Genomic DNA, 15,919 nt, shown 5'->3' with positions numbered 1-15,919 from the left:
ACCTGGCACCCGAGAATGTTAGCTCACAAAAGCAGTTATGCCAGTAGAAATTCGCAAAAAAAACCGCAGACACATTTTATCTGTAGCGCCACGCCACGCCATGATAATGCCTCCAAGGGTTGCAAAAGAAGGGCCTCTTACTGATTATAAACAGATTAGCCACACAACACAAACCATCGAAATTAGTTCACTCACATCAACCAAACCAACTCGTCGAGCAGAAAATCATTCATAATCCGTTCTTTTCACGTAAAGCAAATACACGAAAAAGTCTCCGGCTAAATGCAAAAGCGATACGAGAGAGATGAACAAAACCCGGAAAACAAACATGATCTATTTAAAACTGTTAAAAAGTAGTTTCTTTTCGTTTTTCGCGCGCCAATCTGCACACGGTAAGTAGCCGTTCCAGTTGTTTATCATCCGAAATTGGTTATAAATATATATAAAATATATTCAGAATATATTCATTGTATTTATTAATTTTTATTTAGCTGATTATCGAATGATTGTTCATTAGAAAAACTGTTCCATTGTTTTTGAAACATCGATGGAACAACAGGCATTGTAGATTACGACGACTTGCCTTTAATAAATGGATTTAAATCAAAATCAGTGATGGTACAAGGTTAACATCGTTGTCCAGACCGGTCCTGGCTATTCATAAACCTTGGAGTATGTTAACAATATCTGAGGGCTGGGTGAAAGTTTTTTTTGTATCAATGATCCCTAAATATACTATTAACACATGTTGTGGATTGAATAAAGTAATTTTTCAACCTCAATTTGACAATTATTTATCATTATTCGAAATCGTTATTAAATTCACACAAACTTGTTACACCCTGTACCTGGTTTTTGCACCCTGTAACTGGCTCACTCACAAGTGCGCGAACTTGGCCCCCGGAAGCTGTCAAAAATCGACCGATTGTCAAAAAAGGCAGAATTCTGTGGAGTAGAATTTGTTTCATCAACAAGTGCAAAGTGGACGTATTAATAAAATCGCTTGCAAAGACGATTGCAGTAAAAATGGAAGCTTCGACATTCCATAAGGGAGAAGATGGTGTTCGGTAAGTTGGGGTTTGATGCATATTAAACAGGGTACCAGGAAACAGGGCGCTGCCATTCAACAAACGTTTGTTTGCCAACCATTTTGTTGGGTTGTTCTGCAGCAAGTCTTAGGCACGGCTTCGTGCCTAAAAGATCTACAGTGACCAACCTGTTGGAATTCGTTTCTTGCACGGTTGCTGAGCTGGATCGCGGGGCCAGATGGATGCCATATACACGGATTTCAGAGCCACCTGTAATCGCGTGCCTTCTTGCAAAGCTAGGGAAGCTCGGTGTCGCTCTTGCTTTGCTCGAATGGATTGAGTCGTTCCTTTCTAAGCGTTCCTGTCGTGTCCGCCTTGGGTCTATTCTCTCCAATGACTTTGACTGCATCGAGAGTCCCGCAAGGTAGTGTTCTTTCTCCTCTTTTGTTTATCCCCTTTGTTAATGACTATCAGACCCAGCGAACTTTGTTCCGCTCCGAAGGTAATGGGGCACCGGTGATAGAGCAGTTGGTAGCGCTGGCCATGGGTTCGATTCCCGATACCCGATACCTTGTGATTTGTTAATGGCCATTGCGAATGCAAGACGGATCGGAAGTTGAAGTTTTTTAAACTCGAACGGCATATCGGTTGGGATCATCGGGATCCTGTTATGCTCGCTGTACTTAGCGATGCAATCGTATCGAAACGCTGCTCGATACAAATCAGCTTCTTCTGCGGGTACAACCGCTGAGTGGACATTCAAATCAGTTTCTTGTCGAAAATTATCTACTTGTTGATTTCTATTTTTTTGCTCGCCGATTTCGCGTTGCCAACCGAGCCGTTTCGCGGGCAATTGTATTTTCTTCTTCAGTCATTGCATTCGCGATGTTTCGCATCCCTCTTGCACTACGGCTTTGTCGGGAAAGATTCGACCGGCTTGGTCGCGGTATTCTCAAGGAGGTGTAAGATGCTTTTTTATTCACTGTCCGGTATTACGAACTACGCTATGAACGCGGATTGTTTCAATACATTTTGACAGTTATAAAAATGACAGCTAAGTCACAATCAAAAATTTCGCGAGCGAGTTTAAATGTGCACACGAAGAAATCAACTGTGCACATAAAAAGTTGGAAGTTGGAAGTTTTTTTGGAAAGTTGAAGTTGTTATTGTTATTATTATTGTTGTTGTTATTGTTATCTGTTTTTTGTTTATGTTTTTGTTTTTGTTTTTTTCCGTCCTAATTCTCCGATTTTCGTCCCAATTCTCCGATTTTCATACTAATTCTCCGATTTTCATACTAATTCTCCGATTTTCAAGCTATATACGCGAAAGAGACTGTCAAATCGCCAAACTAATCGCAAGAAAGAGACTCGCGAGAACATACGAAAGAGAGAGACTCGCTGAAGACTCGCTCAACCTTTGCTCGTAGTGACGCTCTCTGTCTGGTCTGTCTGGCTCTCGAGAAGGGAATGAAAGCTCGCGTCCGTGGGAAAGGGGTGGGGGTCCTATTTTCACTTCGGAGGAGGAGACGCTGCATTAGCGAGAAAGAGAAGCCAACAGTGGTTTGCTGTTGCGCACTCTGTCTGTCTCGTCTCAGTGTGAAGAAAAATCATTGTGCACATTCATTGTGACGGAATGTAAAAAGTATCTTAAAGCCTTCCTTGTGTTTTAAGCTACCTCCTTACCAATTTTCAGCCAAATCGGTTCTGCCGTTCTTGAGTTATGGGTGTTTGGACGAACAACATGGCTGACTTTCTTTTATATATATAGATTACTTCTATCCTCCTTTCCTCTGGTTATCTGCTCTACACCGATGACTCTTTGTCTCTCCAGAATGCGCTCGACGCCTTCTGTCTCCGGTGCTCCTCTGACCATCTTTTTCTTTCGCCTGAGAAATGGTTTGTCATTTCCTTTTCCAGATCCTTCTTCCCTATCCCTAACTACTTGATCCAGAGGTCTCAAACACGCTGCCAACGGGCCGCATGTGGCCCGCGGCCACGTCCGCCGAGTATATTATTACGTTATATCAGCAGAATAGTCAGCCATAAATCACAAAAAAAGCTTTTTGTCGGTTCAGCTGCCGGCATAGAAGTAACTGACACGATTTATTTCAATCCAAACCAAATCTAAGCAAAGGGCTTACCAATGTGTTGCAATAGGTGCAGAGGAGCTTCACCCGTATGGTATTCTGTCCGCAGCTAGGGTATAGGCACTCTGATCTTCCTCTTTAGCCGATCCGCTGTTGTCAATTGAAGGTCCTGTCCTTAGCGGATAGACGGTGCGTTGCCCAAAAAATGTTCATCGATGCGCTGCTGCTGGGTGTCATTGACTATTTTGCCCTCTTCGCGCTCCCTGTGCCTCCATTACTGTTTCCTTGTTCCCTGTCGCCGAACGCTTTTTGGGTACTCGGACTCCTTCCTCCGTTGTCTCCGTTTCTTCAATATCCCCTAAGTCTAAACCTTCAATCCAATGTCTCTTAAGCCTCGACGCCTACCAAGGGTTGTAAACTACCTCATAATGAGGTCTCGCTCGACTTTGTTGTTCGTTTTGCTTTCCTTTCCCTCTTCTATTTCCTCTCCCTAGATTTTATAAGTCTCCACTGTACAGCTTTAAGCAATCAGGTAGTGCAAATAACAACAGCAGTATCTCATTTTACAGAACCGCAAAAATATGTCGACCATCGTCCTGTGATGCTTTGAAACCCCTATCGAGCGACAAATCAGGACAATCCAAATGTACCGGCGTTCAGGTAGGACGATTGTTAAAACAGACATCTCGCCCTGAGACAAGAAAGACTGTTTTATGGGACTCATATTTTTACAGGTTAAGCTCTTACCTGTAGCTCCATTGCATTTGTGCACGATGTGCAATTCGCGTTTGGAAAAGACGTATCTGATGCAATGCAATGATAAAAACATTGTATTGGTCGATGGATTTACCGAAATCCAAAACACAGCGAAGAGCGGGGCAGACATCAGTAAAGACCATCTTGGACACGCTGCCGAACAAACGGTTGGCACAATATTATCAATGAAAACTGAAGTTGTCATACCGGATGCTGCTAATGACGCGAACTGGACATATGAATGTTGTGACAACCAACCTGCTGATTTCTCAGAGACAGAGGAAAATACAATTACAATCAAATCAGAGTACGAAGAGGTCGAGCAGCATCAGCTGCAAACATCAAATGATGTTCTTGGTCTTAAGCAGGATGACCTCAAAAGCCATCGTAAAAAACATAAGCTCCACTGTCCTTATTGTGTCGCAACATATTCAAATTTAAGCAAGTTAAAGATTCACATACGCACTCACACTGGCGAAAAGCCATACAAGTGTACAGTCTGTGATAAAGCCTTCCGTTCATCAGCTCTTCTGTCAGCACACTCGAAAATTCACAATAAGGACAAACAGTGTCCTTATTGTACATCAATGTTCGCACACTCAGCTAGCCTAAAGATTCACATCCGCACTCACACCGGCGAAAAGCCATACAAGTGTAAAGTCTGTGACGAAGCCTTCCATTCATCATGCAATCTGCTGTATCATTCGAAAACGCACAATAAGGACCAACGTTATGAGTGTCCTCATTGTTCATCCATGTTCGCAAACCCATCTAGACTAAAGATTCATATCCGCACTCACACTGGCGAAAGGCCATACCAGTGTACAGTTTGTGATAAAGCCTTCTATTCAACAGACGCTCTGGCAGCACACTCGAAACTTCATAATAAGGACCAACATCATCAGTGTCCTCATTGTGCATCAAGGTTCGCACAGTTATCTAGTCTAAGGATTCACATACGCACTCACACTGGCGAAAAGCCATACAAGTGTACAGTCTGTGGTAAAGCCTTCCATTCACCAAGCAATCTATCAGCACACTCGAAAATTCACAATAAGGACCAACATTATCAGTGTCATCTTTGTTCAGCAATGTTCGTACACTCAGCTAACCTGAAGACTCATATCCGCACTCATACCGGCGAAAAGCCTTATGTGTGTAAAGTTTGTGACGAAGCCTTCCATTCATCAAGCAATCTGCTGTATCATTCGAAAACGCACGACCAACGTTATGAGTGTCCTCATTGTTCATCAATGTTCGCAAATTTACATAAACTAAACATTCATGTCCGCACTCACACTGGCGAAAAGCCGTACAAGTGTACAGTCTGTGATAAAGACTTCCATTCACAAGGCAATCTGGCAATACACTCGAAAATTCACAATAAGGACCAACATTATCAGTGTCATCTTTGTTCAGCAATGTTCGCACTCTTATCTAGACTAAAGATTCATCTCCGCACTCACACCGGCGAAAAGCCATACCAGTGTACAGTCTGTGATAAAAGTTTCCATTCATCAAGCAATCTATCAGCACACTCGAAAACTCACAATAAGGATCCAACTAACCAACATTATCAGTGTCCTCATTGTGCATCAATGTTCGCAAGTTCAGCTTACCTAAAGATTCATATCCGCACTCACACCGGCGAAAAGCCATACAAGTGTACGGTCTGTGATAAAGCCTTCCATTCATCAGGCCTTCTGTCAACGCACTCGAAAATTCACAATAAGGACAAACAGTGTCCTCATTGTCCAGCAATGTTCGCACACCCATCTAACCTAAAAATTCATATTCGCACTCACACTGGCGTTAAGCCATACAAGTGTACAGTTTGTGAGAAAGCCTTTTATTCATCAGGCAGGCTGACAGTACACTCGAAAATTCACGATAAGGACCAACAGTATCAGTGTCCTCATTGTCCATCAAAGGCCGCATCCTTATCTAACCTAAAGATTCATATCCGCACTCACACTGGTGAAAAGCCATACAAGTGTACAGTCTGTAATAAAGACTTCCTTACATCAAGTAATCTAGCAGTACACTCCAAAACTCACAAGAAGAATTAACCTTATTGATTCCTTCGTTTTTCATTCGAGTTTTGTTATAAGTTTAAATTTTGTAGCTTTGACTACTAAAATGTATGAATTCTGCGATAGCAGTTAGCAAAAGTTCACAATCTGCAACGATCAGCCTAATAAAATTAATTTTCTTCAGAAACTGGGTTTTGAATAAAATAAGCAATCTTTAAACCAACGGCCCAAGATGACTCTTCTTCCCTCCGTCGCGCCAGTCCGTCGCGCCCAGGGCAAAAGTAGATCTCGCCTTCGGGCGTCCACGGCGTCCCTCCGGTTGGCTGCGGACCAGCATATTTGGGGTTCTATTTGGATGCATACGCGCCAGGCAGAAGGTAAAAATCTGTTGGAGATAAAGCAGAAACACAACTACACTCGTTCGGGGGTAATAGAAGAATGATATATTGTACACGCATAGGTTACTTAGTTTGACAGTAGGAATCAAGGATGAGTGTTGTCGTCAATGTCACGCTTACAGTTTGATTCACGGATTACTATTCCATTTCCAACAAAATCAAAGGTTAGAGTTCCGGAAAACTTACAAGTTAGGTTCGAGTTAGGAAACTCCTCTCTCCTCTCCAGCATTCTGTGGAACAGAGAAAATAGTCCTGGGCAAGTAACGTCGACAGGGAGCGTGTCCAAGGAGAGGAAAACGGCAAAACCGCACCCAGGATGGATGAGCCAGGGCAGCGCCGCACTACATAAGTGACCGGCACAACGTGCATACGTGCCGGCATAAGTTTTCTTGCACAACGTGTGGGTTTTCCGAACCCCATAAACGACAATTGTTCTTTTTAACATAGCCATCGAGGTGGAAATGGACTTAAATGAAATGACCTTCACAAATATCGTACTGCTTGAGTTGGCGACCTACTACTTTGGAAATAAGTTCTCCATATTTTTCCATTTTTCTACAACCAAAGTTGTATTTTATACATTAATCTGATGAATCAACCTTTCAAATAAATGTGTAAGCATCGAAAAGCATTGAACCATTTTTTTCCTAACCAAATGGTAAAAAGCACGCTACATAGCGCACCCTGTACAATACAATAGATTATGTCTTAGATTATATACTATATAATATATGCCTATATATACTATAGAGTAACAGGATCCTTCTGCCCTGTTGCAAATGTCGAAATTTTGTCGTCGTTCGTTTGAGCAGCAGATTCTTTCCGCCAGGTTCGGTGCGCAGCGCACCAACGACCTGGCGTCTCCATCGCGATCAAATTCGCCGCGTAGCGTAAATTCATGGAAATGCATGGTTTAAAATGTTGGTTTGTAGTAAATTTAAGTAGTAGAAAAGTAACAGCCACCGCCGAATCCATTTTAAGCGTGTACGAGAAACGATATGATATCTCAAACTGCAAAAGCATTTTGTTTGCTTTTTCTCAATATTTTTCCGAAATGAAACGGCAAATGTGGTTTGTATTCATATATTCATATATATATTTGTATATATAAATATATATTTATTTATATATATTTCCAATAGATTCAACGTTCTCTCTCTCTCTCTCGCTCTCTCTGTTCCTTTCTCATGGCAAACTCCTCGCCTGGCCTCATTTAATCCACCCTTCTCCAGCACATCCGGATCGTGCTAATTAACGTTTGCGTCTACCATCTTCCTCCTCGGTCTCGCGGACTTTCTGGCTTCGATACACTTCTGTCACTATTATTTTTTATTGTTCTACTTTTGCAAGTGCGCTACGTTTAACAGATACACACAGCACACTCCCCGTGGCCGTATCCGACGCCAGGTGGGCGCTAACGGGATGCCGAATTCCAAGCTAATGAAGTGTACTATTTTTCTATATTAAACTGAATCCTCCCCGGCCTCGGTCCTGGTCAGAGCAGGCGCCGATCGTGTGTTTCGCTCAGTGAAAGGGGTTCTCGTTCTCGGAAAGCATAAACCTAATATACACAATGAGCTCTAGGCGAACAATACGGGCGAAGCGAACTTCATTCATTTGCAACGGATGCCACACGTTTGTGTTCTGTTCGTCCTGGTTTCCGTTGGGTTCTGGTTCTGGGCACGAGAAATCGCTCAAAAATATACTTTTATATATGCACTAAGCGCTTCTCTCGAACGAACTTCTCTCTACCTTTTACAACGTTTGTAGTTGCTTGTTGGGAAAATTCATTCCTCGTACGTATTCCTGTACACACGAAACGGAATTGCCGTTGCATCGTTCCAGAGCGCTTTCCGAGATCCTTCTTAAGCAACGTCGTGTGAGTAATCGGTTGAATGTGGTTTTGTTGTCTGTCAAATCGTCGTAATCTATATGCGATATTTACGATACTGTTGCACAACGGATTCGCCAGTGTGTTCAGTTTAGGTTAATAGAGGCTCATAAAGCGCGCACAGGTGTTCGCCATTGCGCCGGATTCTCTTGCCACGTGGTAGAGCGCGTAGTATTTTGCTAATCAATAATCAACAACGAACAAACTGGAGGCCACCTCCTAGCATCGGCGATCCATTTCGGTCACCCGGGCCCATTTTTGTGCTAATGCTAATGAAGCGTGAAGTGATCCCAGTTGACGGATGCGTCAATTATGTTTTATCGTATCGAGTGTACGTGGTTACGTGATAGAGACGGGCAAGCAGAGAGACATGATTTCGCATGTGCGAATGATGCAAAAACGGGTTTGTAGTCGCAGCAAAAAAAAACGTTATGGTGGTAAAACGACAAAACGTCAAAGATCGGTAACGGACTTTTTAATAAACATAGCAACCAGCTTGTACGCGTGCCCCTGGCAAGGGATCCTCTTTCCGTCTTTTACACTGAGCTCGTTTTGGTTTGGTTTGTCAGTTTCCTTCAAATTCGACGCCCAACAACGCGTTTGTTGTTGACATTTTCAATTGTGTGAATTCATTTCGCCGAAGTTCGTTTCTTGTCGTGTGCCCCCTTTGAAGCGAGAGCGCAGTATTTTTCATTCTTGTGAATTGTCTACTTTATGCAAGGATTTGTTTCTTTTTTCTCTGTTTGGGTTACAACAACTTCCCCTTTTTTAATAACATTATTCCAGTCTCTACGTTTGTAATTGACAGAAGTTCAGCGTTCTTTTCCGCGCCCCATCTCGGCGCACTCCGGCCACACACTTCGGTTTGCCCGCGGGTTGGCCACGTTCGCGCACACACTGGGAAATAATGGGTTAATATGTTTTTTTTATTACTTTCTCTACCTTTGCTGTTGGTTTTTACTTGTTACTCGAAATATAGCACTTTTTGTCGTTTGTTATAATCTGGCTTGTTTGACTTCTTTTTGTGGTGCAATTTTAGTAATAGCGTGTTGAGTTCGGTACTCACCGAGTACACACCCATACACGATCCTAGTGTTGTTCCTGGTATAATAGAATGCGCTTTTCGATAAATATTTCGTACACATGCGTAAGCTACAATTACTAGAGCACGTTGCCCCGCACTATTCGCGTTGTTTGGTTTGCTACTGTCTCATAAGCAGAGATAATATGGTGGTGGTCACTATGCTGCATATGCTGAGGCGCTCCACGCGGTTCGCCGATATGTGCGCGCCATATTTTGCGTCGCGGTCGGTTATCATACTGGCGTAGGTAATGTATGCGCGGGCCGACTCTAGCGTACCTTGGGTATCAATTTTGCGATCGCTTTTCCACTTCCAATGTGAGCTGTTCGGTAATCCCTGATGCGTTTGCAAGTATACGTGTGCATGTGAGTGGTGCCTTTTTACGGTACGAGCAATAGCACCACGAGCACAAGGTACAAAACTAAACCAACAAGGAAATAGCTCCACTCCAAATGGCGCAGCAAAGGCAGCTCCCTTTCTGCTCTCTCCAGTACCGGTTTTCCGTGACGGGCTGCGGGAATGTAATCGATCTTTCAGTGTTTTTGGTTGTTTAGGGTGAAAACTTTAGCTTCCTCGTTTGAGGTCACTAAATGATCGAAAATAGAATCGTTCTAAAAAGTTTATCTCACGCAGCCGGACAGCAGCCTGTTCAGAGGAGCGATACGCAGCGGTTCCGGTCGTCCCGGCCGGGGCGGGGGATTGGTTCTTGGTGCTGTCTTGGTCGCGATCGGCTGAGGGACGACAATGGCGGCGGAGGCTCTTAGAGAGGTGTTACAAAAGTGGTTTACATTTAATAAAAATTTAAAGGATCGCTCGACACACACCTCATTAAAACCTTCCGTCGCTGGAAACATTGGGCACAACATCGCAAAGTTGTTCGACGTGTCCGTCTGTCCGTGGTTAGGGGGTCTGCCTGCCATATTTGTCAACGAGAGTTAGTTAAGTTTAGTTTGATGTTTAGATTTCCTGTGTTGAAGCCGATCCGTCGCGCAGAAACCCGTCGCACGCGGGGCGTTGTTCTTCCGAAGTACATTCGTTTAAAGCACCCGTGTTCCTAGAGCATGTTTGTGGTTCCGTGTCGAGTTATTAGTGTGTATAAATGTGTACGAGAATTTCGAGCTCATCGTTAGGCTTTTCATAATGCGACACACCACCGACCAGCGCGCGGACGCGATAGGCTTTGCTTCTTCTTCCTTCCTGCGCCCTGAGGCAGCCCCCTCGATCACCGGCCGGCTCCGGGGGTGTTGGATAAATTTGTCTAAAAATTTTACAAACTTTACTAAATGGGATCATTTTAGGTTTTTATACTCTTGCATCAATCTGCTCATTCCATGCTAATCTGTTACCAATTATTCTATAGTTCGCTGATACTTTTTGACTTTAGGAAACGCTCTACTAACATTTGATGAGTATAATGCAATCCGGTAATCGTATGTAACATTATTTTATTTCTTTCTCCCACGGCGCAGTATGAGTTTTTCATATCTCAGTTGGACAGCCAGTGTTTTAATTTTTACTGTTCCGAGTTTTTTTCGCGGCACCACGGCAACGGCAGCAGAAGAAGTCGAATGCGTAGTGATCAATGTTGCTTCTTGAAAAACCAAAAGATGAAATAAAGAACACCGACATTCGATAATGATGTTCATCAATCATAACGCTGAAAACGGAACAGAAAAAACAACGAAAACGTAACAGAAAGGGGATAATTGGTGTTTCAAACAAAAACCTGTTCGCAAAAACAAAAAATGGAAAAATACCTGTAGTGTGTACAAAACGACCGTGGTCAGTGTGTTTTATGTTGTTGTTGTTTTTATTTTATTGTATTGTTCATATTTAAAAAAATCAAGTTTCTATTTTGTTTACTTTTTTTTGTTACTTATCCGCGTTACTCTCGCGGACCGTTCTCTCTCTCTCTCTCTAGAGATTTTACCACAATCGTATAGAAAACTAGCATCATTTCCACTATCAGTATACAACAGTGTGTAATCGTTTGTGGTGGTGGTCGGCGCACGGGTTCGATATTGTTCGCCTGTCTTCTAAATTCCCTTTCCTTCCGCCATTGCATTGGGTTAGTGCGAATGGTTGCCCACAAATACGGTTCAATCGAGGCGAACACCACAGCGGATCGCTGACAAATGGTACCTAAAACTACAGCTTAAAAAGAACAAAAAGGCAAACATGAAACAATGCTTGTGTTCAATAAATTAAAAAAAAATGTTATCGTGCGCGGGGAGGGGACCACATTTGTGTAGGTTTGCTGCTGTGCGGCACTGGTTCCGCGCCGCCCCCAAAAAGGACCGATTCCGAAATAGCTTTCTTCGACAGGGGGACAGGGGGAAGAACCAATGTAATCACAAGGTGACAAATTCAGTTCAACAGTGTGTTTGACTTCGTACGTAAAAAAGTGTGCGTGTAAAATAGCACCCAACAAGAGCAAAATAAAAAAAAATACAATACAAAATAATATTGAACTAATTATGTTACAATTTACGATAAATTGCACTAAAATAATATGTTTGACCGGAGCCACCTGGTCGTTTGTTGTGTGGCAAAAGTTGACAGATGTACGGAACGGAAGGGTATCAAAGCAAGCGGACGACAGACGGGGTTAAAAACTGCAAGACTCGCGCTCAGAGTGAAAGCCATCAAACTCAACCCGGGAAAGGTTTCTTTCGCAGCCTACTTTTCCACTTGCTCTACAGAGCAACGCAGATCCTGCGCGCTTTTCGCTTCGCCTGGCGGTGTTGACAGTCAAAATGGTCGCTTTAATTGTTCCGTTTAATGCATAATGTGTGTTATTTTTTTCTTCCTCTATCGTTCGATTAAGTTGCTACACGTAACACAGTATAAATATGTTTTAGAGCGTTTTCGTTCCTCTACGGCGCTGCTGCTGCTTTGTATTTGCGGTGACGAATTGGGTGAACTGGATTTGCCTTTACCGTGACACAGCCCCGAAGAGCCCCGTCGTGTGTGGTGTATTGTTTATCTTTGTTTCACGCGTATCCTTACCAGAGGCGGTTGAACAAATAGAGAGGCTCATATTCTTCGAGGTGCGCGCCAGTACTTTTCTTTTGCCGCTTACATACATTTTTATCTGCTTGCTGTGTGCCAGAGTTCGATTTTGCGTTTGAGGATTTGGTTTTTGCATCGATAGAGGGGCGCGGTCTTTCCACGCGGTAAATAACGGCGACAGTGAAACAACAAAACACAACAACGAGCAATTCGTATCGCTTTTCCTACAATTTACGCTAGAAAGGATTCTCACGCGCTCTCTCTCTCTCTCTCTCTGTCTGCCTTATGTGTGGGGACACCGCAATTTGGCCAATTCAGTGTCCCCCCCCAAAGAGTGTGTTGCCCGAAGTTTTACAGCTCTCGCACGCGGCATTAATGTTGCATTTTAGGTATGGGTAGTACTACTGCCGGCTCTGGTTGTCTTTGTCCGGCCGGTCCTGCGCTCCGACAACAACATATCATATGCTCTTGGATTACAATTTTCTTGTTCAAATATATATATATACTCTTCGCGTTTGGTTTTTTGTAGGGCAGGGACACCCTGGTACACTCTTGGGTTTTAGCTCCGCTTCTGCCACCTTTCGCGTCTACATAATTTCATTCCGTTTGTCCCGTCTGGCCCCTCTCTTCTTATACATTATAACAACAATGTTTTGTGATTTCTTATGTCCCATGTCCCTCGATTCGGCCCGTTGGATTGGATTCCCTGATGCAAGGGTTTCTGTTCCTTGCAACCCTTTCTGATCCCCCTGTGATCGGCTGCTCTCCGCATAAACCTTTACAACTTGCGGCCCACGGTTTGGGGGCATTTCTGGGCGTTCCAGCGCACCCTTTACACACACAAACACAAATAATCGCTACCGGGTATTTGTTTAACTATTGCCGCAAAAGCGCGGCTTTGTTTTTTTGTTTCATCTAAATTACGCTACAACTATGCGCGGTGGTGAGACACTCTTCGGTCTGACGCGCCCTTGCGTTCGGTCACCACCACTGCGCGCGAGCTCCGCGATCGATGGCTAATTTTTGATCCTCTGTCAAACGATCCTCTGTCACAATTACTCATGACCGCCGATCGCGCGCACCAGCACACTCCCAAACCGTAAACCTGCACCCGCGCTGCTGTTGGCTCGCCCCGTTGGCGTGATGCTGGGGGTGGTTGGCAGATGCTGGATGGCCGGGAATAGCGACGAATTAAATGGGGGCGGCGGGTGAAGAGACACCTTTACGCACGGGTTCTGTGCGGACGGCGTTTGCTTAGACAAAGGCCCAACATTCGAGCGTTTTGATGACAAAGTCCTCCTGCGGTGCTAGCGGTTCGTTCGAGTATGTGCTGCAGTGCTGCGATCGACCCTGGTTCAGATCACCGTCCAGCCAGAGACCGAACTTTCCACTGCGAGCGAAAGAGAAAATTATGAAATTAGTAATTACGTTTTAACAGTAAATGATGATGAGAGATCGGTAAAGAATGCGCGCTACATCCCCGCTAATGTGGCCTACAGCGAGGATGAATCATGTGGTGAAATCATTCACAAAAACCGCTGCCTCACAGCACTGACGAAACACTGGCAACAAGAAGCTCGCCGCCCGCCGGCGGTCTTATCGCCATCTTATCGTCGGTGATGGGAAGGTCGGTCACATGCCCGGACTTCACCGGATCTAAATCTCGTGTGATCGTCGCACTGATTCTCGCTCCGCCCGGCTCCGGTCGGGACAAACAAAAACATCAACAGAACGGGAGCACGCGCTTTTTGTTGTTGCCTGCCGACATCATCACCGACTAATGGCGTCGCAAAAGTGGTGATTTTGCGCAACCAATTTGCAGGGAGGAAAGCGGCTCGCGGTTGGAAGTGCAACTACGAATACTTACTCTCCCGCACCGATCGCCAAACTTTCGGGGTTGCCCTTGATGAAGTACAGATTCTCTCCGCTCCAGTGGAACACCTTGAAGTGGGGATTGAATTTGTAGAGCAGCGATTCGCCGGTTCCGTAGAAGTGGTCCGACACGTGCAGTGAGCAGGATGTAAGCGCTCCAAATACCTGTGGGCAAAAGCGAGCAATAAAACGCTCAGTTAAGGGGCTCTCTGTTGGTGCGACTCTGGTTGATTTACATTATGGTCGGTGTCTTCTATCACGATCAGGATCGGGCTCTCCAGCTTATGCATCTTTCGGTAGAGCGAGTTCAGCGAGAAGCCGTGCAGGGACGTGCTGAACACTAGCGACCAAGAGTAGCCCTCCGCACGGGCCGGCAGGTGGGCGCACAGTTTTTCTCTAAAAATCGAAACAAATTCATGATTGGCGCTGCTGAACTCTAGCTGAGCTGAGATTAACGCTGCCCCTACCTGTGCTCTTCACTGAGGATTTCTGTTTGTCCCACTAGGTCCGGAATTTGGAACTCCTGATCGAACGAGCCGGACGCAAAGAGTGTCGCTTTCCGGTAGTCATCTGTGCTCATAGACAGGACCTGCGGGGGGAACGATTAGGAAAACGGTCGAACGGTCAATTAGATTCTTCGCCCAACGTGGCAATAACAACGGCAATCGGATACTAGACATTCTAGAACCTCTCTAGAGGCGCACTACGGATAGGTGGGGTGTATGGGTTCAGTTTAGTAGTTGTTGGTTTGTTACTGTACTAGATTTGGCTGAAGGTGATGGTGGCGGTGGGTAGGAGATGATGCTTGGGAGGATGCTGTATTGAACTACGAAAAGACAACACTAGAGGCACTAGGAGGGACACAACAGGCAATTCGGTAGCAGCCCTTCGGGGCAGGGGCGAACACTAATACAAAACATGTTCGTTTCACTACAGTAAAAACACGATCTAAACGACACAAATCATACAACAGTCTGTGACTAGAATACGATTATTTATACGATTCTCACTATCGATATAGATTTGTGTGCTTGCTAGAGTACTGTTAGGTACAAATAAGAACCAAAGACAAGGTATAGACAACCATTTTTCTAATATAAAAAGAAACTCAAAATACAGATCAATAATTGCTACGGCACCACCCCTGTAACGCTTGTGGGTCTAGACTTATTCGCCGCGGTTCTTATCTTGATCCCATCACGACCTCGCGCACGCCCGTGGCAGTTTTATGTCCCACTGAGCGCGGGACTAAAAATAGGTGTTTCCAAAAACTGGTGGAAATTTTTAGCACATTCTTCACCGGACCCAACCAGCAAAAAAAAAACAGCTCGTGATCGACGTCGTTCCATCCCAGTCAGAGTGCCGTGGGGCAGTTACTACCGGAGGCAGTCGGGAACCGACTATTACTATAAATCATGACAGTAAGCCACCGCTTGTCAACGTTGAGCCGGTTGTCCTTTATCGAGGTCGGTCTGGTGGCAGACGGCCACCACATCACGCGTCCCAAGTGCCGGACAGTTGGAGAAATTTCGCGATAAACTGGATGAGAGTTTTGGCGCACTCTTCAACAAGAATGCCGCTGGAGATCGTCGTGTGCCCGATAGCGCTGGATGTTACCTCACGCGGTCGCCTTATCGTAAGCCTGACCTGGGGAGGAATGCATTCTACAAACGGCACAAACCCCGTACCTTTGACGATGTCTTGACGACATCTAGCAAATCGGGCGATCGCGCCCGCCTCATGAATCAGGTAGCTACG

At 44.7% G+C, this 15,919-nt stretch overlaps 2 protein-coding genes across 8 annotated transcripts in view; one reads left to right on the top strand and one right to left on the bottom strand.

Annotated features, from left to right (window-relative positions):
- Window positions 1-937: 937 nt before the first annotated feature.
- Window positions 938-6,723, top strand: LOC131212613 (zinc finger protein 883-like). Of its 3 annotated transcripts, XM_058206545.1 has the most exons (4): window positions 938-1,067; window positions 3,687-3,777; window positions 3,852-4,570; window positions 4,817-6,723. In XM_058206545.1, exons 1-4 carry the CDS (start codon window positions 1,027-1,029, stop codon window positions 5,940-5,942), a joined length of 1,977 nt encoding a protein of 658 aa, XP_058062528.1. In that variant the 5' UTR covers window positions 938-1,026; the 3' UTR covers window positions 5,943-6,723. The 3 variants fall into 3 exon arrangements, with proteins under 3 accessions (XP_058062528.1, XP_058062526.1, XP_058062527.1); XM_058206543.1 differs by having other exon boundaries at window positions 3,852-6,723; XM_058206544.1 differs by having other exon boundaries at window positions 1,036-1,067; window positions 3,672-3,777; window positions 3,852-6,723.
- Window positions 6,724-10,774: 4,051 nt separating this feature from the next.
- LOC131210461 (TLD domain-containing protein 2) overlaps window positions 10,775-15,919 on the bottom strand; it is a 39,922-nt gene continuing 34,777 nt past the window's right edge. For 3 of the 5 annotated variants that reach the window (XM_058203719.1, XM_058203718.1, XM_058203720.1), the window contains 4 exons: window positions 14,629-14,750; window positions 14,398-14,557; window positions 14,157-14,326; window positions 10,822-13,679 (listed from right to left, as the gene is read on the bottom strand). In XM_058203719.1, coding sequence (XP_058059702.1) covers window positions 13,544-13,679; window positions 14,157-14,326; window positions 14,398-14,557; window positions 14,629-14,750 — 588 coding nt within the window. In that variant the 3' untranslated portion in view covers window positions 10,822-13,543. Of the gene's footprint in view, window positions 13,680-14,156; window positions 14,327-14,397; window positions 14,558-14,628; window positions 14,751-15,919 lie in introns of all 5 variants that reach the window. The other 2 variants (XM_058203716.1, XM_058203717.1) reach the window with 2 other exon arrangements.

Source organism: Anopheles bellator, chromosome 2, assembly GCF_943735745.2.
Source record: "Anopheles bellator chromosome 2, idAnoBellAS_SP24_06.2, whole genome shotgun sequence".
Classification (NCBI taxonomy): Eukaryota; Metazoa; Arthropoda; class Insecta; order Diptera; family Culicidae; genus Anopheles; species Anopheles bellator.
Note: the sequence above shows the minus strand (reverse complement) of the source record. Positions and strands in the feature narration are given on the sequence as shown.

Bases quoted from the DNA above. Each gene is read 5' to 3' on its own strand.
- LOC131212613 (XM_058206543.1), top strand. From the start codon at position 1,027: ATGGAAGCTTCGACATTCCATAAGGGAGAAGATGGTGTTCG. The intron at 1,068-3,686 runs GTAAGTTGGGGT...CTCATTTTACAG, and splicing joins AAGGGAGAAGATGGTGTTCG to AACCGCAAAAATATGTCGAC. The intron at 3,778-3,851 runs GTAGGACGATTG...ATATTTTTACAG, and splicing joins CCAAATGTACCGGCGTTCAG to GTTAAGCTCTTACCTGTAGC.